Source organism: Gossypium hirsutum, chromosome D08 (genome assembly GCF_007990345.1).
Source record: "Gossypium hirsutum isolate 1008001.06 chromosome D08, Gossypium_hirsutum_v2.1, whole genome shotgun sequence".
NCBI lineage: Eukaryota > Viridiplantae > Streptophyta > Magnoliopsida > Malvales > Malvaceae > Gossypium > Gossypium hirsutum.
In genome coordinates, this window is record NC_053444.1 from 45,913,959 (window position 1) to 45,940,361 (window position 26,403).

At 32.5% G+C, this 26,403-nt stretch overlaps 2 protein-coding genes and 1 long non-coding RNA gene across 9 annotated transcripts; 2 read left to right on the forward strand and 1 right to left on the reverse strand.

The window, feature by feature from the left end:
* Nucleotides 1–3,885: 3,885 nt before the first annotated feature.
* LOC107915213 (cullin-1) lies at nucleotides 3,886–19,840 on the reverse strand. Its single transcript, XM_041098196.1, has 19 exons — nucleotides 19,155–19,840; nucleotides 18,938–19,037; nucleotides 18,265–18,450; nucleotides 18,094–18,141; nucleotides 17,802–18,005; nucleotides 17,632–17,709; nucleotides 8,604–8,693; nucleotides 8,413–8,493; nucleotides 8,249–8,308; nucleotides 7,919–7,945; nucleotides 7,748–7,835; nucleotides 7,513–7,664; nucleotides 7,380–7,435; nucleotides 7,140–7,260; nucleotides 6,885–7,046; nucleotides 6,651–6,809; nucleotides 6,354–6,572; nucleotides 6,079–6,246; nucleotides 3,886–4,457 (listed from the first exon to the last, which is right to left on the reverse strand). The coding sequence occupies exons 1-19, from the start codon at nucleotides 19,283–19,285 to the stop codon at nucleotides 4,356–4,358; spliced, it is 2,232 nt and encodes a 743-aa protein (XP_040954130.1). The 5' UTR covers nucleotides 19,286–19,840; the 3' UTR covers nucleotides 3,886–4,355.
* Nucleotides 12,709–16,250, forward strand: LOC107910210 (DNA-directed RNA polymerases II, IV and V subunit 3). 6 transcript variants are annotated; one of them, XR_005916718.1, is made up of 6 exons: nucleotides 12,719–13,165; nucleotides 13,298–13,436; nucleotides 13,698–13,836; nucleotides 14,321–14,415; nucleotides 14,536–14,712; nucleotides 14,899–14,928. XR_005916718.1 is itself a non-coding variant. In XM_041098193.1 (6 exons), exons 4-6 carry the CDS (start codon nucleotides 14,617–14,619, stop codon nucleotides 16,036–16,038), a joined length of 549 nt encoding a protein of 182 aa, XP_040954127.1. In that variant the 5' UTR covers nucleotides 12,722–13,165; nucleotides 13,288–13,436; nucleotides 13,698–14,415; nucleotides 14,536–14,616; the 3' UTR covers nucleotides 16,039–16,250. The 6 variants fall into 6 exon arrangements, 4 of the variants coding, with proteins under 4 accessions (XP_040954127.1, XP_040954126.1, XP_040954125.1 ...); XM_041098193.1 differs by adding an exon at nucleotides 15,766–16,250 and having other exon boundaries at nucleotides 12,722–13,165; nucleotides 13,288–13,436; nucleotides 13,698–14,415; nucleotides 14,805–14,984; XM_041098192.1 differs by adding an exon at nucleotides 15,766–16,250 and having other exon boundaries at nucleotides 12,722–13,121; nucleotides 13,698–14,415; nucleotides 14,805–14,984.
* Nucleotides 19,841–21,406: 1,566 nt separating the features above from the next.
* On the forward strand, nucleotides 21,407–24,467 carry LOC107918226 (uncharacterized). Of its 2 annotated transcripts, XR_005916719.1 has the most exons (4): nucleotides 21,468–22,170; nucleotides 23,063–23,200; nucleotides 23,313–23,342; nucleotides 23,884–24,467. It is a non-coding gene; the product is annotated as an uncharacterized lncRNA (long non-coding RNA). The 2 variants fall into 2 exon arrangements; XR_001689981.2 differs by having other exon boundaries at nucleotides 21,407–23,200.
* Nucleotides 24,468–26,403: the final 1,936 nt, after the last annotated feature.

Genomic DNA, 26,403 nt, shown 5'->3' on the forward strand with positions numbered 1-26,403 from the left:
CACCGTAGCTATACTATTAATTAATTGGTGCACTTGTCTTAGTCAGATTTTTAGTTGGTTTCATGGACATCAAGTTTTAGTTGAAATCAAGAAATAAAAAAAATGAAAAAAAAAGATTGTTTGAGCTTGAATTGTTAGTTTCATATTCTGTTGAAAAGCTCATTTTCATTTTTTAGTTCTTGTTGATGTAAATTCCTTTAATTTAGCAACTGGATTTTTTTTTCTAGTTTGGTAACTTATCAACTTGATTTTCAATTTTAACCAACTTTTTTGACATTTTCCATACCCTTACCTAAGCCCCATTACAACCTTGTAAAGACCTCTTGATTGGTGTGCCATCTCATTTATAGTGACGGAGATTTGATTTTCAAGCAAGCCTATGGTAATAACATTTCTCGTTTGACTGTTGAGTGCACATTATTTGAACCTTAAATACTTTATGTACTTTGAGTGAATACTTAGTAAGGATGCTATTTCTCGTTGAGTTTGAATTTCAAGTAATTTTTGAGATAGGGGAGATGCCTAATGTTTTTAAAGCTTAAAATTCTCTGCTTGGATTGCTTGTGCTGTATAGAGTCATTTTAGTGTAAATTTCCAATGCATGATTATCTATAAATTATCTTAAGACATTATCGATGAGAACAATAAAGTAGAGAAGTTAACTTGAATGTGGGTAGAGAATCTTGCTTGAAGACAAGCAAACGCTTAAGTGTGGGGATATTTGATAGGTGCTAAAAGTAACATGTTTTAATCTCATTCTTAATGCATTTTTGGGTGATTATTCGATGTTAATGGGGAATTTTATGCTCCTAATCCTTTAAATTCATGTTTTTATACTTAGGAGAGCATTTTTGGGAGTTATGTTGTTTTTAAACTTGAATTATATAATATTAACGTAGTTAATTTAAAAATTAGTAGTATACAAATAACTAAAATTTTTATTATTTTAATATAGTTTGAATGGACGCCTTACTCCGATCTGGCAATTCAATAATTAACATGAATTGTAATAGAAACATGAATTTAAAGGATTATGAGCATAAAATAATTAATGCACATTTCCTTTTGCTCTCAAATGCTCTCCTAAGTATAAAAACATGAATTTAAAGGATTAGGAGCATAAAATTCACCATTAACATCGAATAATCACCCAAAAATGCATTAAGAATGAGACTAAAACATGTTACTTTTAGCACCTATCAAATAATTAATGCATATCTCGAAGCTTATCAGGTAGTCCCACGTAACTCGGCCCATGGTTCCACCTATTGAAATAATATGTTAAAACAACAATTTAAACTTTAAATAATTTTATTATGGGAAATATCTTATTTAATGAATTTTAACTTGTTACGAGTGAGAATGTATAAAGGTAGCTCGCTTGATGACGTAAAAATGGTAGCTGGTACTATGCCCATGATTGTGGTAGAAGTACGCAACCACTGGTTTTGATTTTTTGTGGTTCGGTTGCATGACACATCTCTCGGTACAACGTCGCCAACACGATTGACCCCTAACTGAGTTCGCCCGCTTCTCTAAAGTTGACAAGTTTGAGAAGCCATATTAAATAGATGAAATTTCGTGACTTATCGGGCATTAGGAGACCCCCCGATAATCATAAGGATGTACGCCCGAGCATGATGTTCTCTTTGGACTTCAGTCGAATCCTCATCTAATCCACCATAATTTCTTCTTAGCCAATTCAGATCTATTCAGGCTCCAAAAATGGTTTTCGAAATCCGCTCCAAAAGTTGCTCGCATACGTCTCTCCAATCGGTTGCGTAAACTAACCAAGTCACTACCGGCCCACCACTGGTAACCCGGGCTGTAACTGCACATCCTTTAGAGTGATAGTACACTCGCCGCATGGAAGATGAAATGTGTGAGTCTCTGGTCTCTACCTTTCCACCAATGTGCTTACAAGTGTGGGGTCCAATTTACAGCCCCGACCAATAAGAGTCACGTGCAAAAATCCGACATCTCTCAAGTACGGTTCGATTAAGGGTGATGGAAGAGCGGATAAATTACGAATATAAGTCTCCAAAATTCTATCTTCGGCCTATATATAAAAAAATGTAAAATATTAAATTCCAATATAACAATAAAATATTTAAATTACAAGACTTTAAATATAATATAAAAAATTATTACCATTTGCAATTAATAGACGGAAATGTGCTTGCCATCCAAATAGATTAGAGATTGTGGCATTGTTAATTTCAGAAAACACGAAATAAATTGTAATAGAAAAAATATTTTACGAAAATTTTAAGACAATTTAATAAAAAATAAAGTTAAGAGAGATAAATTTTGAGTGAGAAATTTGAGAGAGATTTGAGAATGTGTGAGAGAGTTGAGGTTGAATTGAATAGAAAAATGAAATGGAGGGATTATATAGAAATGAAAAGATGACCGTTTGGGGGGGGGGGCTATTGGTCCCAATGACTATTTAATTAGCCTAGGGGAAAATAGCCGTTAGGCACAAGTGACCGTTAGGGGAAAACGTTTCCAACTGGAAGCATTTTTAGCTTATGCGGTGAAAACGCTTTCAACTGGAAGCGTTTTTCCTGCAAATATGTTGAAATCACTTCCAATTAGAAGCGTTTTCGTAAAATCAATCTAATCTCATAATTTTTCGAAAAAATGACTTAATCTGATAATTTTTTAAAATTTTTCAATATTTCCTCTGATTTATCAGCAAAAAAGTTAACACTTGGGATAAATGAGGAAGAAAATAGATAAATGTAGTGTTATTTTTTTAATTAGAATCTTAATGAACCAACTGAAGTTGAAACCTTCCGCCACCTCATCTAAGTGGAAGTATCCAAAGGGAACTTGACTAAAAGTGCATCAACAAGACGCACTTGTTTCGTGAACTCCGCCTTTAAATCGAGCTATCAATATGGAGAGACAAAACCTTAATTTAATCTAAAAATAATACATATTAAAAGATTCGTCGGTTTTAAATGAATATTTTTTTTTTAAAAATGACCTTCCTTCAATAAATTTCGACATACTAGGACCCAGTGACATTATATGTACAAACAAAACAACATATATCTGTGGTGGTTTGAGAGTGTCGCCTATTGTAGATTTTGTCATAATAAGCCCCATGCACATTTCATGCACAGCTTGTTCTTGAGGATGACTTGGAATCCCCACAGCTTGTTTAAAAATATATTATTTGTATACCTTCAAGTACTCTTCTTTCTTCTCTTTTTTTTCAACACTTATTCATTAAAATTGATTATAAAATCCTATATTTTATAAACGATTTAGTAAAAAAATAGGCATCTAACTTTTACCAACTATGATGAATTATTTGAATTTTTTAAAACTAAAAAACCCTTTAAACATTTCATTCAATTATTATTATTATTATTATTATTATTATTATTATTATTATTATTATGGGTTAATAGGAATGGTAGTTGATAAGATATTTGTATTTTTTGAATTATTTGAGTTTGTATTTCTAAATATGTCTAAAACTTTAAATTAATGTATTATCATAAATTATCCGAATATTACTATCCAAATTTAAATTGAATGCTATTATCAATTGAATATCCAAATTCAAAAAAGAATTAATTTCAAAATTTTCAATCATTTTTCAAATATGCAAATCTAAAAAATCTAAATTTGAATCCATTAATTTTTTTTATACATATACAAAATCAAAATCACAAGTATTTTGTAATTAATAAATTTAAATATTCGAATCTACGTTTATTATCTAAATAAACAATGCAAATTCAAATAATAAATATTCGAGGCATGTATATGCATTCCCTTCGAATTTGTAGTAATTACTAATTTAAAATATAAATCTAAATATTATCGAAATCTGAAAAAACAAATTACACATAGGGGGATTTGGAGCACCCTTTAACTAATTATAACGATAAATCATTAAATATATTTATCCTTTTCACATATTTATTATGTGTTTAAGAAACTGTTTTGATCATATCTGCTCTTTTTGATATAATATCTAAAACTACCTATAACTCCCCCAACCTATAAATAAGAAGATAATGAGTTTCAGCACAATCGGACTCACATCCTCCTGCATTGACAACAATGTCTATGCCAATCGAGCTAAAACTCAATCGCAACACTTCCATAATTTTAAATATATTTTTTTAAAATTTATTACTACTATGATATCTGGATCTAACATACCTACCATAATTTGATGGAAAAGAAAAAAACAATTTTCTCAAAAATAATATTTAAATGCCAATAAAATGTTATAATGAAACATTAAATACTAACATATACTGCGAAAAATTAAAGGAAATGCAGGCCCCTTCTAAATCCAATAAAACCATTTGCAAAATATATATATGTATCTAGGCCAAATACCTAAACATGTGTGAATTGTCACGGTCTCTTTCCATATAGTCTCGCGTGATCAGATCTTCTATTCGCTTCTTGATGGCTTTAATATTAGGCTGAAATTTCCAAACTACATCCATCATCAATATATCTGATTATACTTGTTACTCGAGTTGTTTTTGTATCTTATTAATTTACATTTTAATATTTTCTAAGTCATTTGAATTCAAGTTTTTCAGGATTGAAGTTTGAATTTTTCATATAAAGTAATTATGGATTTAAATCATTTTAGGTTATTTATTTGAATCATTTCGAGGTTCGAGTTATTTTGAACTAAATTTGTTAATTTTTTATAATCGAATCAAATTGAATCGATTTTATATATGAATTGATTGGGTCAGATTTTCAATTCGAGTTAGAATTTACATATTGAAATATGTTTGACATAAACCTATTAATTAGACGGGTCAAGTTTATGTAGATCTTGTCAAATTTTATTCAAAAATTTTAAATTATTTCAAGCTAAAGATAATTTCGAGATTAAACCGTTTCAAGTTTGGGTTACTTTGTATTTAAGTCATTTCGGGTTATTTTGAGTTAAATTTATTGACGTTTTATAATCAAATCAGATTTGATAAGTTTATATTCAAATTGATTGAGCTATATTTTCTATTGGATTAATATGCTATTTGGTACTTAAAATCGGTTTCAATATTCAATTTAATACTTGAGTATTTTATTGGCTAATTTGGTACTTGATATTAGCTTCAATGTTCAATTTGATACATAAATTTTTTTCTCCTGATTAAATATCCGAGTTTGGCTTCAATGTTCAATTTGGTACCTAAGCTTCTTTTTTTTTCCATTTAAGTACCTATGTTTTGTCAATTGTTCATTCAACCACATGATATACACATTGAAGTCAAACTCATATACCCAATTAAAAAAAAATCAGGTACCAAAATGAACATTGAATATTAAAATTAAGGGTAAACAACAAAAAATAGTCAGTTTTGTTTGCCTTAGATTACATTTTAGTCACTTATGTTTGAAATATTACGTTTTAGTTACTTACGTTATCGTATTGTTACGAAGTGGTCACTCTATCGTTAAGCTCCGTTACCTCCCTAACGGTTGTCTTACGTGATAGTCTAAATGGGTTTTAAATGCCAACTTGGATGTCTTACATGGTAGTCCAAATTAAATTTATTTAATTAAAAACCTATTTTCATCCCAGCAATTGGACATCTAAGTTGACATTTAAAATCCATTTGGACTGCCATGTAGGATTGACGTTAGGGAGGTAACGAAGTTTAACGGTAGAGAGACCACTTCGTAACAAAATGATAACGTAAGTGACTAAAACGTAATATTTTAAACATAAGTAACTACAATGTAATTTGAAGCAAATAAAAGTGATCATTTTTGTAATTACCCTAAAATTAAATTCAAATATTAAATTAAACATTGAGACCAAATTTAGGATGAGTTTGGATGGGCAGTGCGTTTACCTGCGGTTAGTGTAAAAACAGCGGTGGCAGTGAGATTAGATACTGTAATGATATTGTAGCGTGAGACAAAAAGTAAGCTAAACGCACCACACCGCACCGCACCGCACCCAATCGCTCATCCAAACCCACCCTTAAATACCAAACGGTGTATTAACCCTTTTCAATTTGAGTGGGTTTTGGTCTGCCACTGTGTTTTATAGAAGGTTAGGTGAATAAAAAACCATACCTTAAACATGCGACTCAACTGCTCGATGGTCTCCGAAATTAATTGTTGGTGTGTAATAACTTTCCTACTCTTCATTATGCGCACAATGGCGGCGTCAATGGCGTAAGGCCGATCTTTATCCACATCTTCAATTACTTTCTTCCTTTCATCCACTGGAGGGAGAGGAACCTACATAACACATTTTACAATGTTTAAAGGTTCTTCTCAATCCCGATACATACTAAATGCAACAACAATGTCAGAAAAATAAAAAGAGTTCAAAAACTGCTCCACACCTTAATCCTCCTCATCTTGTCAGTAAAGTTAGGATTGAACTTGAAGCTGTCACTCTGCGAGATGGACTTTGAGCTTGGCTCTTTATTTAGAATCTTATACTTTGCACATGACAGCGAATGCAGTAACCTGATCAAGTCATCGTGAGCCAGGTTCAATTGAGCCACGATCTCCGAATAGCTTAGCCGTTCTGACGCGTTAAAAAGCAGAAGGACCGCAGCCTGATTATATAGGGAACTGGTAATATTAGATTTCCAGGTTGAATCCTAAATCTAGAATTTGGAACGTGAAAGGTTTACCTGATGAGTTGAAACAATCAGTTCTATGGGTTTTGGCTCGAACTTGCCATTAATGTGGGAAGTTCCAAGTGAGAATATCCATGTAAGCTTTCTGTGTTTTGTTTTAGTTTCGTAAAATCCTTTGAAAACTTTTACACACTTGACCCGAAACAATGAATTCTTTTTCCGTATAAAACGCGCTTCTGGAAACATGCCAGGGTAAAATAAGGATTACTTTAATACTGTCATGATTACCATCTCAGAAGGGAGAGAGAGATCAAACCATTTATAACTTGGCCAGAATCCGGTGGTAAGAACAGTAACTGTAAAATCAAGCCCAGGATGTACATCTGGGTTGTTCCTAAGATATTCCTGGAAGCTGCTCTGGTGTTCCTTTGCCAGTACCACATCTGTGACCTGTTAGGAAGGCAGAGGACAAGGCTGATCACAATTAGAACTGTAAACCATGAAATCGAATTAAATAGGCAAAAACCAGACCAACTATCATACCATGCCCTCCATCTTTGAGGTGAGCGGTGCACCGAACTGCTGTTTGAGCTTACTCAGAATACTCCTTTCATGATCATCATTAGTACCGCGGTCAAAAAGGAGTCGCCGAGCAAGTTTTTTCCTGTCAATGATTGCACGCCATGAAGTTAGGATCAAAATGCACCACATAAATTCATGCCATTACATTTGTTTTATAATGTACATATAATACTAATCAACAAATAATAATAATAACCTCACCTGTAGAATTCAGCAAAGACGTCCTTATCGATGACATATTGCAGCAACTTAACTACCTGCAGAAACAAAACAAATAGTTTAGAACCAATTTCTGGTCAGCACAAATTTGGCGTCAGACGGTCGATAAAGCCACCTTCTCAAGTGTTTCTTCAATGACTTCATCACTTAATTTCTCACTCCCACCCTTCCTGAGGATATGATCAGCGAAAGATGCCAAAATCTCTGCACTTGGGCTGCCATTAACAGTTTTGTTGCAAAATACCTCAAAAGCCTCTTTTAAGGCCTATTGAACATTTCGACAAAGCTTGTGTCAGATGAAATGATTGAACACGATCCATATTAAAAAATTTAGGTATTCCAACAAATCTTTTGGAACAAATTATGATTTTGAAAGCAGCTGTTCAGATATGTCATATAGTTATCATGCAGCTCAAGTATATTCTTTACAAGGACCTGATGATGATGACAACAATATTAATTTTCAACATCTGAAGTGAATGCATGAGTATCCATAGCTTAAAAGTTGGAAATTTTTCCTGTTCGTGCCCACCAGGAGTATTTGAGGCCTGTGAAAATGATTGACTATCAGCATTTAGAAATGGGCACGTTGAGTAGTCAAAACAATAAATTATGTATCATCCATTTTTCACTCAGGTGCATAAACAAAATAATAGATAAAAAAAAAAGAGCCAGATTTATGCGTAAACATTACTCTTGCTGTTTTGCACTCATTATGTTAGTACAAAAGAATAGATTTGATACCCTCACAAGAATACAAATCTTCAGTAATCCTTAGTACAAAACGACATCAGTAACTGTATCCAGCAATTATACTTGTAACTATAAGAGAAGGGCAACAACAAATTAACCTGGTAACTTGTAGCCTCTTCTGCCTGTTGAACAAAGGCTGTACCCTCAATAGTAACATGCTGCAAAAGAAGAAAAAAAAAACTCAGAAAGAGTCAGTAAAGCTGTAAAGTAACATGAAAAGACGGTCATTTAGCTTGCAGAACAAGTAAACAGAAATTCATACCTGCTTGAATACATTAGCAACAAGATCCAGGCCTTGAGATATTTTATTATAAACCCTGTACGTCCTAGAAAGATCATCCACCTACAGAGCATAAAGTAAGCCAAATAATTTCCTGGTCTACACAGTTACCGAAATAAACAGCGAGAAGAGTAAACATTTCTTGCAAAGAGACGAGGTTGAGCAAAATTTACCTTGTCATCTCTAAACAAAACCTTGATCCCTGAATCCTCCTTTTCAAGTAGTTGGTTAACGTATACGACCAACAACTCATGTTGCACTTTCTACACAAAGAATAAACAGCTATAATTAGAATGCTCTCGGAATTATAGAGCTGTATGCATAGAAACTGTACGTTAACTTGCCTCACATTATTGCGCCTATAGACAATTCACATAATTTCTATTCTACTATCTTACTGACAACTTTCACACATCAAACAAAATTCGTGTATTTCACCTCTTACATGATAACTGCAAAATATAGTTATTTTAAGATGTTTTTACTTTCTAATTCATTCAAGTTCGGGGTGTTTAATAACAAATTCTACAGTAATTGTTTAAATTTCTATTTATTGTTAAATTTATTTGAAATAATTCATTTTTGTTAATTTATATGCTAAAATTAATTTTCAGCCCTAAAAGTGCCTAATAAACTCAGAAGAGGAAAGGGATTGAAATGCACACTTTGATGCCTAACGCTGCAACGTCTCTGTAGCAAAGGACCTACACGATGTGGGCTGATATATTATTATCCTTGGATGCCCCAATTATAATAATTGGACTTCAGAATTCCTCTTGACCCAGCTCTTAAGTGGGTCAACAAAACTGGATAGCCCAACAAAATTGAAAGAGCCCAAATCGTCCACTAGGAAGGAATGAGCCCAAACTGTCCATGAAAACTTTCAACCACCAATCAACCATGAGGGAATCAAGCAACTCTTCCCTTGAATCAAGCACAAATCAATCACATCCTTCCCAAAATAGCGTGACCGTCCACCCACCTTCCTTAATTCAAGGGTAGGCCACCTCTAGAGAGAAAATCAAGGGATTTGGGGCTAAAAATAGCAAGGGGATGTTGGAGCGTTTCTAGTATAAATAAGGAGTCTTTCATCAATCACTCAATCATCCACCATTCATCATTTTTTCTCCTATTTTTCACTCCGCTTAAGTAGTGTGAGTGTTCGATCGAATCGAATGAAAAAAATTTAAATTAATTGAGTTGACGAATATTATTTTATCATCTTAACTCGATTTGAATTTTTTTTTAATAAATTTGAGTGAGATGAAATTTAAATCAAATCGAATCGAATATATTTGTTTGAGTTAAATTAAAAAATAACTTTGGGTCCTTGTATCTAGTGTCATCCACCATAATTAAATTTGCCTACCGTAATCAAATTTATTATTAACTTTAACCCCCTCATAATTTTTTATTAATCTTTAATATACGGGTTAGCTTTTTTGCTTACTTAGTTGCTTCAATTATCTTTTGATTTTTGTCACCATGTATTTTAAAATTAAAAAATATATTAAAATAAAAAATGTGTTTTTTTAATAAAATTTATTTAAAGATAAAATGTGAAATTGATACCAACAAAAAAATTTAACTGAATATTTTATGTCATCATCAATAATTCAATTTTTCAAAAATTGATAAAGATTTAGCATGATTAAATAATTCAATAATATAAATAGTAAAAAAATGTGAAATTTAATTCAATAATATAAGTAGTAGACATAAATTCAAAAAAAAAAGGAGTTTAGGAGGAAGTAAAAGTTTTGGAGGAAAGCAAAAGGAAAAAAGTTTTGGGAGGTTAGGGGAAGTAAAAGTTTTACGGGTTTAGAGGAAGTAAAATTTTTGAGACGAAAGTAAAAGTATTGGAAAAGGTAAAAGGAAAATGGTTTTTGGTGTTTGAGGATGTAAAATTTTTGGGGAAAGTAAAAAGGTTTGACTTTTGAGAGGGGGTTTGAGGGAGAAAGGAAGTAAAATGTTTGATATTTAGTTTATTCGAATTATTCGAATTTAAAAATTCAACTCAAAATTTGAAAAATAAATTCGAGTTTATTTGATTAATTCGATTCGAATGATTCAAAATTCAAACTTTTTTTTCGATTTTTTTGAGTTGAATCGAAATTTGCTCACCCCTACACTTAAGAGAGCATTGAAAGATTTTAAGAGCAGTCAATTTTCGTCAATATTGAGAATTTGAGCTTAGTAGTCACGACAAGAAGAGAAGAAAGAAGGAGGAGCAAAGTGAGATGTGCCATAGAAATCCACTGGAATCAGCTTAGCAATTCTCTTTCCCTTTAATCTTTTATTTTTTGTTCAATTCAAGAAATATGATTGCAACTAAGTTTTCTGCTTTTAATGTAATCATGATTGCTTAATTTTTTTAGTGTTAGAATGATTTCAATTCCTTAGCTTAAATTATTTTCTCTGTTGAAAATGTTCTGTGCATTTGATTAATTTACTCATTCAAATAAAATTATGAACATGTTTCTCATGCATTATGAATGTAGGGAAGCAATTGAATTATTTATCTAATCTAAACAAGATTGTAATTAATTGACACAATATTTAATTGGTGCATGTTTGGTCATTTAATGATTGAGTTGGTAACAATATTAAACAATATTGTTACCTTGCATAATTCCTATATGATGTGTGCTTATAAAATTGTAAAGTTGATTAAATATAGAAATATGCTAGAGAAACTTGATAATTAAATAAGTATAATATTATAACTTAAGTAATTAGGATTAGTAAATTATCAATTTTCCCATGGAATCTCCGTAATATCATTTAACATTGTCTTAATAATTCTAAGCTAGGAAGAGTAATTATTCTAACACGTGCATGTCATTGTGATTTACTCTTAAAAACTTGCTTGCTTAATTATTCTGTGATACATTTTATCTGCATACTTAGATTTATTTTAACTAATTTAGTTAGTAAATTCATCACACTCATATTTATTTTGCCACAAACCAACTTGATAAGTGTTAATTTTGCATTTATTGATTCACATTTACAGTGTTTGTAGAGAGGATAACTCTTACTTACTACTTTATTACTTATAAACAATTGTGTTCTTGCACATCTTGCTAAGACATTACAACAAACAATTTTACAGTTTATTTAAGGATAAGAAAAAATGCACAAATAAGCTATTAGAGTTGTGTGACCTAAATTTTAAGAGATTGCTTGCAAGTCAATTTAGACAAAATATATTTTCTTTCTAGGAAATTTAGTAGTATAATATATTTTGCATTGATTAGAATTAGGCTTTTTCAACCTATAAATAGATGTGGTTGAAACTCCTCTTGTATAATTGATTCGAATTCGACATTAGTGAATTTTTTTTCTTCTATCGGTGGTTTTCTTCCGAAAAAGTTTTCACGTAAAATCTGTGTGTTCTATTTTTTCTTTCTTTTCTTTGCAATCTTTCTATATTGCCATTATCGACGTTCAGTTTTTAACAAATTAGTGTTAGAGCTTTTCGAGTTGTTTGTCTCGATCATGGTAATAACGATAATGAAGTATGATATTCCACTGTTGGATCGCAACACCAGATTCTCGTTGTGGCGGATAAAGATGCAAGCAGTTCATGTGCAGATGGATTTGGAGAATGCTCTAGTAGGGTTAGATAAGGTGCCTTTAACATTGACGGAGGAAGAGAAGAAACGTAAAGATCAAAAGGCTTTAACGCAATTACATTTGCATCCGTTGAATGAAATTCTACAGGACGTGATAAAGGAGAAGACTGTTGTTGCATTATGGGAAAAGCTGCAATAGCTATGCATGTCGAACACCTTAACTAGCGAGTTGCATATGAAGCAGTGTCTTTATACTCATCGTTTGGAGGAAGGTGTGGTGCGTCTGTGCACGAACACTTAACTATACTTAAAGAAATTCTCTTGGACCTAAAGGCCATGGAGGTTCATTATGATAAAGAAGATTTAGGGTTAATTCTAATTTGTTCGTTGCCCCCGTCTTATTCAACTTTTAGAGATACAATTTTGTATTGCCGCAAATCTCTTATAGTTGATGAAGTCTATGCTTCCTTAACATCGTATGACAAGATGAAGTATCTTGTGTCTGGATTCGACTCTTAAGGAGAGGGTCTCATTGTTCATTGTTGAAGAATACCCTTAAGGGATTTCTTGGAAGAAGTGGAGAACTTATTTGTTGAGAATTCATGTCAAGGTAGAGATTGTTAGAGTCGTGTCATCCAAATTCTAAGAGATTGTTTGTAAGTCAAGTTAAACAAATCTAACACCATGTTTGGTTGGGTGTATTGGCTATGCCAATACACCCCTAATCGGTGGGCCCCACTTATTACGCCTCTAATCCGTTGTTTGGTTCAATGTATTGCGATTACGGGGCTAAACCATTACTCACCTAATCGGTGAAATCCACAAATTTCTAATCCTTCCGTTTTGCTCAGTTTAGATGCTGCTTCAGTTTACCCTCCCTGTTTTACCCTCTCAGTCTTCTTCTTTTCAGCTCCCTCTCTGAACATGTATTTAACACCCATTTCCCCATTTCCCGTTTCCCCTCTTCCCCAAATCAAAATCCCTAACCCCGTGCCCGACTGCCCTCCTCCCTTTTTTTCTCAATTCAAAAATCAACCTTCACCTCCAGCACCAATCCACCTCCACCGATCCACCTCCGGTCCTTCACGAATCCACCCATTTCCAGAATCAGAGGTTAGAGCGAAGCTACAAACGTCTTCTACCTTTGAATTTCAAAGGTATATTAACAATGTTTTTTTCTGCTGGAAGCATTCTGTGTGCCAATGCCTTAAGAACAAAAAAAACACTCTATATCTTTCGTTGTTTTTCTGATTTATTTTTGTTGGGTCTCATTCAATAGCCTATATCAGTTACAGATGAAAAAATTACCGAGATGGTATTGTTTCCAACGATTAACGAGGCATGTCGTGTTTTGGATGAGGGTGTCGTTGCTCGAGCATCAGCCCTTGATGTTGCATCTGTACTCGGAATGAGCTTCCCATCCTACTGGTAACTACTTCGCCACCAATTTTTGTCTCTGCAACTTGAACTCAAGAATAGTCTCTAAAGTTTGGAGAATTTAATGGTTCCCTTGTTAACTACTATAGGATCTACTATTAAGAATCAGTATTTGCTAATAGATTGCCTGCCAAATTCAGTCACTATTTTCTATAAGAAAATGAATTTGGTTTCTTGCATTATCTATGTTATAGTTAGTTACATGATCTCTTATTTTCACCATGTCTTATAAAACAATAGCTTTGGTTGCAGTGGTGGTATCATGTTCCGGGCAGATACAGTTGGGTCGAAGCATATCTATTTGAGCCTCAAGAAATGGTCAGAAAGGTACGGTAGCTACTTTAAACCATCGAGATATTTGGAAGAAAGAGCCATGAAAGGCATGCCACTGGTAAGAACTAAGAACTCTTATCCTTATTTTAAAACTTGTTTGAATGGTTCAACAATGTAATTGCATTCATAATGCACATTAAGTTTCAACTCAATCCAATGTTTATATCATATTGATAAAAAATATGGATCGATCTGCATGATTTGCATGAATAGAGTATGGAATATAACTGTCAGATTAAATACACAAATTGTGAAGAAAAAATTACAAAAGCATCAAATTAAATTAGTTTTATACTAATGTGATATCTACATTCCAACTCTTTTTTTTTTCTTTTGCAGAGTGTTGCTTAGTTTATTTTGTAAGGCTATATATATAGCTAAGAATGTTTCAATTTCTATGCATCAAATTTCTCCCATACTTCAGTTTTTATAAGATTTCTTTTATTTAAAGCATTTTGGTATGAAGAGGGTTGTTTTGCTTTCTTTTATTCCAAATGTCATACCAAAATATGACAATAACAATGATTCTGAGTGATTTGTAGTCAAAACAGAGGGTTCTTTTGCTTGTTGAATTTTGATGGACATTACCTTTAGGTGATGCTCACGGTGAAGAATGAAATTCCTGTAGCAACAAAAGGTGTGGTTATGATAAAAGCACAAAAGAACATCACTGATCAGAAGCTAAAAGACTTAAAAGAAAAGAAAATTTCCCAATGTTTAGATTATGCTTATATCTGTATGGAAATTGTTTGGTCAGGTGAATGAGACCGCCGTTATACATTGCGGTTTTTATAATGAAAATGGTGGTTTTAAAATATCTGATGAAGACAAAAGTTATATGCAAAGTTGCAAAGTTGCGGTTTCTATTTGTGCGTTTGGTGGTGGAGATGATCTTTATCAACCTATAGGAATGTCAGAGGCATCACTTAAAAAGGTGAGATTGTAAATGATGCTGAAGACTTACTTTCGGGATTAGATGTTCAAGATTTTGAATCTTTGCTTAACTTGTACTCTTTGTTGATGTAGGTTTGCTATGTTCAAGATTTTCTGCTTCTACAGAATGGAAGAATCGATTATGGTGAATTTGTTGCCATGGTACTAATTTTCAGTTTGTTGGCAGATTGTACAGCAGATCCAGAATATGATGACTTCATAAAATGCAGAGCAATGATCTTATTCTTTGACATTGACCCAAATACCCAACAGGTATGCTATGCCTTTACTTTCTACATCATTACATCTATTCTAACAAAGAAATTGTTTGGGATTAAGCTTTGGGTTGTGTTGGCTATCACTAGAGCTTCTGGATTGTTAAAGAAATTGCTGGTTTTGATTAATTACATCTATGGTCTGTCCAATAGGAGGATTGAATTGCTTTGCACGTCATCAAGGTCTTTTCTTTTAGAGTTTCTAGTTTGCTTGAGCTTAAAATGTGGATGTGTTTTAGTAGCATTTTGTCTTTATATGTTTCTTACAAAAGTTCCTCTTATGTGCCTTTTACTTTTGTGAATCATGAGGATATTGATAGAACTTGAGCTTCAGTTTAGGTTTCTGGATTGGAGTGTTTCTCCTTGTATTAGGGCTGTTAATACCACCCTGTGTTTATCTCAAAGCTAAAGATACGAGGTGTCAAACTACATTTCTTTCTGCTTTCATTTAAATGGGGCCTGCTTGCTACTGCTGCCATTACTGTATTGAAAACCTTGTTTCTATAGGAAGTCTCCAATGATACCGTAATGTTGTTACTGACTATTATTGCAGTGAGTGTTGGAGCATTTCGGAATTAGTTCGTTTGATTAGTGCTTTTTTTTGCCTCATATTTTGTGTAGATAGCTGTTCTGACTTGCTTGAGCATCATATGTTTCATGTATGTTGAGTGCATTCGTTCAGTCCCTATATTGTGAGCCAAAAATTGGAGGTTATGCTATTTCACTGCTGCTGCTGTTGGCGCTGCTAACTATGAATTCTATTTTTATCTTGAAAACAAGTTGTGGTGGTTGATCCAGAGGCGTATACCTATGACGATGAGGTGTTAAAGAAAGCTGAAGCTATGGGCAAGCCAGGTCTTGTGGAGATATATGCCAAAGAAGACAGTTTCATCTTTACAGTTGAATCCACTGGTGCGATCAAAGCTTCTCAGTTGGTTCTTAATGCTATAGAAATCTTGAAACAGAAGCTGGATGCAGTTCGCCTGTCTGAGGATACTGTGGAAGCTGATGATCAGTTTGGTGAACTAGGTGCCCATATGCAAGGAGGATGATCTGCTTGTAATTAAGAACTAGCCATTGACATTTGTAGGTTTCAGAAAAGGCGTGTTTACATCTAACTAACTACCTTTTGTTTAAAACTCTTGAGATATTTTGGGTAGAACAGACTACTTGTTTTCCTCGATGAAAATTGTCAGCTATATGCCATCTGTTTTAAACTTAAAAGCCAGCAAAGCATGGACTGGCAAATCTTACTTGTTTTGAACCGATACAGTTGAAACTAAATTTTACTTAATTTATGTAAATCTTGGCGGTCCAAGAATTCTCTTATCAACTTAAACATGAAACAAGCCAAAATAATACAATGACACGTTTAATAATCGTCTTCCTTGGCACGTATGTTTGGAACTCGGATTGAGTGTTTATGCAGATTATAATTCTCAAGTTATATTTTGATTTTAGTAAATTCATATAAGAACATTTTATTATTAAGAATTTTATGAAATTATATATCATTATTAAATTATATTTAATATTAATTATTTTAAATTGTATAATTTCATATAAGAAAATTTATTATCAAGAATTTTATGAAATTATATATTATTATTAAATTATATGTAATAATAATTATTTTAAATTATACAAATTCATATAAGATAATTTATTAGTTATAATTATTTTAAATTTTATTAAATCATATATTTTAATTAAAATATATTTAATATTAATTATTTCAAATTATCTTTTATAGTATCATATATTATGATTTGAGTAAATTCATATAAGAATATTAATTATTAAGAATTTTATTAAATTATATATTTTAATTATAATATATTTAATAATAATTATGTTAATTTATATTTTATAGTATCATATATTATGATTTGAGTAAATTCATATAAGAATATTGATTATTAAGAATTTTATTAAATTATATATTTTAATTAAAATATATTTAATAATAATTATGTTTAAATATGATTAAATTATTTATTATTGATAATAATAATATTATTAAAATTTAAATAACAATAACAATAATCATTTACCAAAACAAATTTATGCTAAGGGTATTCTAGTCATTTTAGTTTTTTCCATTATGCTATTACACCTCTATTCCATTCAACCAAACACAAGATTACTATTACGCCTCTATTCCATTACATTCAACCAAACAGTGGATTAGCTATTACACCTCTAATCCAATACACCTCTAATCCCAATACACCTCTAATCCAATACACCTCTAATCCAATACAGCAAACCAAACGCACCCTAAGAGATTGCTTGCAAGTCAAGTTAGACAAAATATAATTTCTTTCTAGAAGATTTAGTGGTATAATATATTTTGCATTGATTAGAATTAGGCTTTTTCAACCTATAAATAGATGTGATTGAAACTATTGTCTAATTGATTTGAATTCAACATTAGTGAATTTTATTCTCCTCTTCCTTCCTGTAGTTTTTTCCTGAAAGGGTTTCAACGAAAAATCTGTGTATTCTATTTTTTATTTCTTTTCTTTGCGATCTTTCTACATTTTTCATTATTGACATTCAGTTTTTAACATAAGTCAAGCTTAAGCCACAGGAAAGCTGAGTCTATCAATTTTTTCTCAAACTTAAGCCACAGAAAAGCTGACCTTTATCAATTTTGTCTCGCTGCTTGAATGCAGGTAACTAGACACTCTGTCCACTTCCTTCTTTAAGCATTCTTCAGACTGCAATTATAATTTAGAATCATCTATGTTAATGAGGGAGAAAAACTTGAAACCTGTGAGAAAAAAATGCAGAAGAGCAGTTAAGCTCTTGCCTTCAGCAAGTAATCTGGACAAGAATCTTCCTCAATCCATTTTGACGCCTTCCGTGAATAGTAATTAGTTGTTTCCTGAAGAAAGCGTGCTTCAAAATCATCTTGATAACGATTCATTTGTCCCAAGCCCATCTCAACAAAAATTTCTAAAGCATTCTTCAGTAATGCTCGGTCTATTTGATCTCCCTCGCGTTCTTTATCAATCTGATAAAAAACAAAACCATCACTCTTAGTTTTTATTCAAATTGAAACAAAAAATACAATTAACCTCGAAAAAATGATGTAAACTTACAAGGGAGAGTACAATATCTTGGATTGTGGGATGCACGTCCTCGTATACCTGAAAAAACAGATGGTACACAATGTATATTTTAAAAGATAGGCAGCAAAAATTTGAAAATTGAAGTCATTACAGAATATTCAGTATTGGATAAAGGTGTCATTATAAAAGCTAATAACAAACCAAATTAAGGAAGCAGGTCGTCCCAACTTCATTAAGTGCGGGGACTGATTTCTGGATAATGAAGTAGCGATCAAGGTAATGGAAGAAGCGTGTTAGCCACTTGACCATTATTTTATGATTCAGCCATCTTTCAACAAGCTCCCTTAGCATGAACTCATCATGCTTGTCTTTTAAAGATGGCAATACCTGATTTTTAAAGAGGAGGAAACTTGAGACCAAAGGCACATTTACCACAGAAATTAGATGATGGATAAATAAGTTTCATAGGGTTTGTATTGAGTAAAAAACTACTAGGAGAAGAATTTACTAAAGTATCCAGCAGTAAAACCATAGCCTTAAAAAGCAATTTACAAAGCAAAATAGTATTTGCAACATTTAAACAACAATCAAATCTGTCAAACATCAACCAAATGCAGCCAAAGTTCAAGGAATATGGATGCTTAAACAGAGTAAACAGAAAATAGCATCCCATTCATTTCCTAGAATATTCATTGTCAAAGATGTCTAAATCCTTTTCATGCTGTCAAAGAATACACACACATATATATGACTTCAGTAAGATTTTGCAAGGAAAAGATCAGTTATTTTATATAAAACACTAATCTATCAGCTCAAGCTAGTAGCCTGCAACCAGATAATGAAATGAAGGCTGACATAACATCAAATGCCTTACTATTGAAGAAATATATTCATCAAGTGTCTTTTTGTACTTGTCATAAAGCTGTTCGGAATAATCGTGAGGCGCCTTTTGATTGCACATATTGTAGATTGTTCTGTAATAGTTGCAATTAAGGAAGATGATGAGAATAAAGAGTACAAGATGATTAAAAATAATAATAAAGCGGCTGAAAGGAAATTCAACAAAACAGAAATGAAGTAATTGAGGATACGTGTAAAGCGTCATATATTCTCTCGAGGTAAATGGAGTTTCTTTCTCTCCTGCCAAAATTCTCTTCAGCTTTTCGATCCCCTTCTCCATCTCTCCCCATCCTTGATCGAATTCAATATTCTCGCACCCCATTTAGTAAAAATCAGGAGCTAAGATATCTTCAAATTTAAATCTACAAAACCGCATAACAAAAAAAAAAAAAAATTCAAAACGTCAAACATCAAACGAGCAAAACAAAAAAACTCGATCACTATAAATAAATCAAACAGGTGATGCAGGTCAACACTGGCCAAAAATCATAACAACATGCAAAAAAGCATAATATTCTAAACAGTGACACATCGTACGTCATGGTAATTTTCGAATAAACAAAATAAACGACTTCAAAGCAAACATGAAAAAAGAACGGCGAAATTATAAAATTACCGATCACATAAATAAACATGCAACGAATCAATGCAGTTATTGATCAATGTAAACAATAATGAATAATAAATAATAATAATAACTGAAAAATAAAATAAAATAGAACGGAAAACACGTAAAGTAGAGATGCTGTTGGAAACGAGAGAGTTTCCAGTAAAAACGCTATTTGCTAAAGAAGAGAATAATCGGAGAAGAGAATGGCGACACGAATGGTTAAAAAGGTAGTGAAAATACGAGGGAAATGAAAATATAAGAGAGAGAGAGAGGGAGGGCGGATTTTCTGGCTTGCCAGATGTTTTTTTTTGTTTGTTGTGGCATTAAATAAATTAAGACGGGAAACTAATGTGTCGAGTAAGATTAGGATTTTGGTTTCCACATGAAAAATAAAGAGGGTTTTTTTTTTCTTTCAATGTAAGTAAACGGGAAGAAACCAAGAAATTCGCAAGATGGATTTTTTTTGGTGATAATAAGACAAAACTAATTAATTACATAACAATATTTTGAAAAGAAAAACCGTCTTTAGACTTATATATATTGATAAAAACCATCGTGCAGAGATTCAAAAACTTGCAAGTCATCTTTTCTGGCCAAGGCTTGTTTAGCTAGGCAATTTGCAGCTTGATTCTATTCTCTCGGAATGTACTGAAATGACCACTGGCCTTCTTAAGATAAATTACTTTGAATACACCTAATTAAAGTAGAGTTCGAATCGGTTGAAGTACTTCCAAGAATGGTTTTAACAATTTCCAAACTGTTAGATTGAATGATAACTTGGTCATGACCTCTACGTTGAATAAGCTTGAGGCCCTCAAGAATGCCCCAAGTTCAATATCAAAGATCGAACATTTTCATACATGTCAATGATATCCAAAGATCCGGTTTCCATGTTCATCACGTACAACTCCCCCAGTGGTAGCATTTTTGGACTCCAATTGCACTGCACCGTCAGTATTCAGATGGACCCGATCCCTAGTAATTCGTTCTCCAAGGGAAAGTTCAGAACAACCAATCAATACGTCTAGAGACGCTGTGAAGAAATGTTTTGCCCAACTGTATGAAGCTTGAACTATCTCTCTCGAGCTCCAGGATCTGCCTTGAAAGATAATTAAGTTACAGTTTTTCCATATGTGCCAAGTGAGTATCCCAAAAAGACATGCCCAACTGGCTCCTCCCTCTTGAATCGTACTAGTATCCTGCACAATAAAAAGAAGTCAATCTTGTGTACTGTTAGAGAAAAATTTGTAAGGTGATTACTTGGGATGACCTTCTTAGCTGCTATACAATCCCTTAGAATATGCAGAATGTCTTTCGAGTGATAACCACAAATAGGACAAGAGAGATCAGCCGCTAACCCCCTTTTGACCTTTTCCAAATTACTAAGGAGTCTTCCTTGTAAAGCAGTCCAAATAAAGAATCGGACCCTTTACACTCCTGGAATCTTCCAAACACTCTTCCATTTCTCATCTTTTAGATTCCAATCACCTTCTTTTAGAACCTTGTAAGCGGTTTTAACAGAAAAGGCTCCTGATGAAGTATGACTCCAGGAAATTTTATCAAGACCTTCAGAATGATGTGGAGAAAGGATTCCCTTAAATGTTGGATCACGTCCTCCGATACCAAACCTAGAATAAATCAAGATTCCACGAACCTTCTTCAGTGGTCATCTCATTAAGAAAACAATCAGAATCGAGATTAACATTAGTAGGAATATGTCTAAGTAGAGGCCCTATACTAGGGATCCAATTGTCCCTCCAACAGTGAATTTTATTGTCATCTCCAACAGGCCAAAATAAATTCTCTCGAAGAAGCGCCCAAATTTTGGAAAGAGATCTCCAAAGAAAAGAACTCTTATCCTGAGCAATGCAAACCGCTAGATCCTCCCTCATTTGGTATTATTCGAAGATGGATTTCAACCTAGTGTTTTGTTTGGATTTAATTTTAATATATTTGCTTTTTTTTCTTGTTATTAATTAAGGGTCTGTTTGATTGTGGGATTTGATTTTCCGAAAATTATTTTCCAACTTTTCCAGTGTTTGTTTGGCAGAAAACATTTTTCATTTGGAAAATCAACTCCAAAACACGGGAAAATGCCTTACAATTTTTGGGAAATTGTCTTACCGTTTCAATTTCTGTAAGATATTTTCCTAAAGCTCTCAGGCATTCTTCTCCCTTCATCCATTCTTCTCCCTTCATCCAGTAAGCTCCCTTCATCCATTCTTCTCCCTTCCTTCATTCCTTCAAATTTCCGTGAGAAAACGTCGACAACCGATTTTCCAGTAATCCCCCACTCTCCTCGCTATCGATTATCTCTGTGGTTTTTCATTTCCTCGATTCCCTCCTCTCCTGATCAGGTAACCTTCACTTTTTTGCTATTCGGGTTTGGCTTTAAATGGTAACCATGAAAGAGAGCGGGAATCGACACAGCTTCCTTTGCTACTTCTCTATTTAAAGCCTCCTATAAGGTGTTATTTCTCTATTTTAGTGCCTATTATCCTTTTATTATTTTTGCTCTCTCTTTGTTTTTGAGATCTGTGTGTTTCTTCAAGCTTATTGAAAGCTTCATTTTGGTTTAGAACTGGAAACCGCTGCTGGTACGTTGCAATTCTATTTTTCGACGGTTACTTCGTTTATTTTTCATTTCATTTTGGCTTTTATGCTCCGTTTCTCGTTTCTGCTCTGCTTTTTTCTTTTTCTTTATGTGGTTGTTTCTACTTTTTGTAAGTTGTAACGTGGCTATAGCACAGAATCAGAGATGCATTATTTTTAATTTCTTAGATTTGTCTGATATAATTTTTTTTTCTGGTGAGAAATCATCTGGCACTTATCTTAAGCTGAAATCACTTTTTTTATTAGCCTTGGTTAGTTTTGCTTTTGTGTTTTCTCACTTTAGAAGATTTCAAGAGGTAGTAGTTGTAGATCTGTGTTTGTAAGCTATAAATTTAATTGATTCTAAATGTTTTTCCTAAAAGTAAACGATCAGCTGTGGAATCACCGCGCGAGAGACTCTGCTACGAAATCATCTTTAAAACAAAAGTTATTTTACGATTATTTTTCCAAACAGAGTAAAAGAATCAATTAGTAGAATTCTTATTTTCTTTCCTTTTTTCTTTGGTAGTTTTCTTTTGGGATTTTGAGAGTTTTATGTTGAATTGTTTTGTTATTGTTAAATTTGGCGATACTCTGCTGCTAAAGTGCTAAGAAAACCTTCAGTTTTCAAAGCAGAAAAACTCCATGTCAAATGCAAAACTTAGGCAGTTTTCTGAAATCGAAACGGCTTTTACCCATTATGTGGTGACAATTTTGTTTTCGCTGCATGGTTATACAAGCATTTGATTGGTTAAGTTATATAATCGATAACACGAGAGAAAAATCAAAGAAGAAATGCAACAAATCAATGAAATTTCTACAATCATTGTTTATTATTGCTATTTAAATCTTATTCAAGAATTGTTTATTATTGCTAACACTATTTGTAACTCACAGTGATGACTCCACCAATTGAGACTACAGTCAAGTCCTCTAACTCTCATTGCGCTCCACATCCTCCTTTGAATGAAAGGATCCTTTTGTCAATGACCAGGAGGTCCGTCGCTGCTCACCCATGGCATGATCTTGAAATTGGTATCCAATGTCAACTTTAGTTGTGTATAGTTTCTTCCGGGCTTCATATTGGTTTTTTTGTAAATATAACAATTTACTACTTTTTTCCTACTATTTTTAATCTATATTACAGGACCTGGAGCTCCTACGGTTTTTTAACTACGTAAGTATGCTATACTTTATCTTCTTCCCGGTTATTACATATTAAATAACATATCTGGGATGGGATAAAATGCTCTAGACATTACTGCATTTGATTGTCCCTAGCACATTTCTTATAAACATTTATGCAAATCCTTTAGAATTGAAATATAGTAAAATTTTCATTAATAACAATGGTTTTAATAGATCTTACTTGATTATTTTTATACTGAAGATGTGGTTAATTTTAGCTATATTTTGTATTCAATTTGGTCCGGTGTAACTGTATGAACTGTTAAAATAAGAACAAAATATACTTGTTGCTTGAGATGTTGCAATTGTTGTGAATGATGCATAGCCTAATTAACTCTCTACTAAGAAAGAGGTCCTCGGTTCAAAATTGTACCATGCTCAAACGATGTGCATTCTGCACTTTTTGAATGATTTGTATTGTATATATTTATTCTCAGTAACATAGTGACTGGATCCTGCTGTTTTCACCATGCATGATAGCCTTCCAGTTTTCAATTTGTTTATTTAACGTCGATAACCTTGTGATATAGACTACATTTAGCAGCATGGGCCAGGCAAGCACAGGTAGTAAGTTATCTTTGCAAGCAAAAGGCTGATGTTGGTGCTGTTGCCATGGATGGCATGGGTGCGATTCATTTTGCGGCACAGAAAGGACATCTAGAGGTTGTCTAAACTCTGCTTTCATCAGGAGTTTCAGTGAGAGCCACTAATCGCAAGGGATTCACTCCACTTCACTATGCTGTTCAAGGGTCCCATCTAGAAGTAATCAAAGTCTTATTAAAGAAAGGTGCAAGTGGCTAGAAATTTGATAGCAGATGGTGAATCAGTTAATGCAACACCAGTAGTCGGAGTAGTGTTTTATGATTAGATTATTTAGCCTAAGTTTTGGTTTTTGTGTGTTTTGATTTGAACCCAGCAAGCTTCCTGGCAAAAGACATTGCATTTTTTTAGTTGTAAGTGGCTAGCAATTTGATAGCAGATGCACTTAAGCAGTTACGCCAAACAGAGTCTATAACAATTTACTAAGGATTTGGTATATGTCTTGTCTTTTGTTCAACATTTTGGTCTTGCTGAATCTGTTTAAAAGATCCAAAGTTTCATATTGGTAGGTAAATACATCTTATATGTTTTAAATAAATGCATAGATTAGTATTTTTTTTAATTGTGGTTTGGAAGCTAAATTTATAATTATTCAACCCTTGTTTTTTATTTTTTTTAACACAATTACAAATAATTTATTTGACTTTGGTTGTTTTCAATTTATGACGGTTAATATTGAAGCTTAATAATTGAGTATTATTATATATTTAATTTGATTTATTTATAAATAAATCATTGCAATATATGTAAAAATAATTTAAAATATAAAAATTTATTAATATATATTAATATATGTAAAAATAATTTTTTCGGAAAATATTTTCAGGAAATCTGCCAAACAGCAGAAAATATTTTACACAGATTCAATCAAACACCAGAAAATATTTTCCAGTAAATCATTTTACAAAAAAGTAAAATATTTTCCAGAAATCATTTTACGAAAAACATTTTACTGGCAATCAAACGAACCCTAAATGTCTTTGGTTTAGTTTGATTTTTAGTTTGCACTTAAAAAATATTAATTATTGAAAGCGGAATGAATTTTTATTTTTTTTATGTTAGTTATAGTTGATATATAATTTTTTATAATATAAAATAAATATTTTATATTTAAAATTAAATAAAATGATTTTAAAATGATAAAAGAAATTTTTAAAAAAATTATAAACGATAAACGGAATCAATTTGTTTTAATTTCGATTTGAATTGTTAAAAATCAAAATATTGTGCAATAATTTTTTTTTTTAAATTTTGATCCCAGTTATTATAATCCCTACTATTTTTGTTTGTCTTTATCAGATTTTTCTTTTGATTTGTGTATGTTGTAAAAGAATATTTATTAATATTATTTAATTCATAATATGAAAGACGAAAATGCGATAATAATGCTTAATGAACATAGCAATATTATTATATCGAGGTGTTAGCATTTTCATGATAGCTTTGGTTTGATTTGTCACGTGGCAAATTTTTATTTTATTTTAATTTAAGCTTAAAAAAAGAGAGAAGAAGAAAATAAGGAGAAAAAAACAAAGCTCAGTTGATTTTAAGAAATCAAAATTGTTTTTAATTTTTTTCTTATAAAGTCAAAAATATTAAAGGAACGTTGATTGGTTGAAAATTTTATAAAATACATTTTAAGAAATGAAAATGAAAATGAAAATATGTGTGTTGTACCATCTCTTTACATGTGTCTTTATTAGACAAGTCTCACACCAAGTGGACTTAGTACATCAAGTAGCATCAAGTCTTATACATGTGTCTTTATTAGACAAGTCTCACACCAAGTGGACTTAGTACATCAAGTAGCATCATGGCGAGTTTTTGCTAAGCCATCTCTATTGGGAGTGCATGAAACCTTAGGTCGATTGATTGTTTAGCCATTTTAAGATGTTGCGTTCTCAACTTAGAAGGTCACATCACTATCACTACAAGGAGACAAGATGTAACTCTATCACCAATGAACTCAAGGTGTGTGGCATCCCTTGTCTCTCATATATAAGCTCACTTATAGCACTTGAGAGACCGCTAAACACACAACCAAACACATACAACTTTCTTTCATTGTCACTCTTACTCTTTAAACTCTCATCCTCATCACTGAATACAACGATCCTTCATCCCCAAACAAGTGTGAATTGTCGTCATCATTACCATCTACTCTTTTTTTTTTACCTTTCAACAATTTGATGTAGTAAGCATAGAAAATAATGGCCAATCCAAATTCCAGTGTTCCCCCAACCAATGAGCATAAACTCTGTGACAACCAACGAAACTCCTAGAGAGATAGTTAGTCATGACCAAACAAGCATGACACAAATTGTCCAGTACCCCCACCATGATAATACAATTACTACCCCCAAGGTTATACTAGTGCCCCTCAACCGATCAAAGCTCTCAAAACTCCCAGTCAGGATCCTAACAATTTATCGAGTTACAAGAGAGGTCAG

Excerpts from the sequence above, each read along its gene's own strand:
- LOC107915213 (XM_041098196.1), bottom strand. The coding sequence starts at position 19,285 with ATGGGGTGCGAGAATATTGAATTCGATCAAGGATGGGGAGAGATGGAG. Across the intron at positions 8,694-17,631 it reads GCGAGACAAAATTGATAAAG|AAAGTGCAACATGAGTTGTT; the intron begins GTCAGCTTTTCT and ends TTCTTTGTGTAG. Across the intron at positions 7,946-8,248 it reads AAGAGGCTACAAGTTACCAG|GCCTCAAATACTCCTGGTGG; the intron begins GTTAATTTGTTG and ends TCATTTTCACAG.
- LOC107910210 (XM_041098193.1), top strand. The coding sequence starts at position 14,617 with ATGCAAAGTTGCAAAGTTGCGGTTTCTATTTGTGCGTTTGGTGGTGGA. Across the intron at positions 14,713-14,804 it reads CAGAGGCATCACTTAAAAAG|GTTTGCTATGTTCAAGATTT; the intron begins GTGAGATTGTAA and ends TTGTTGATGTAG. Across the intron at positions 14,985-15,765 it reads TTGACCCAAATACCCAACAG|GTTGTGGTGGTTGATCCAGA; the intron begins GTATGCTATGCC and ends TCTTGAAAACAA.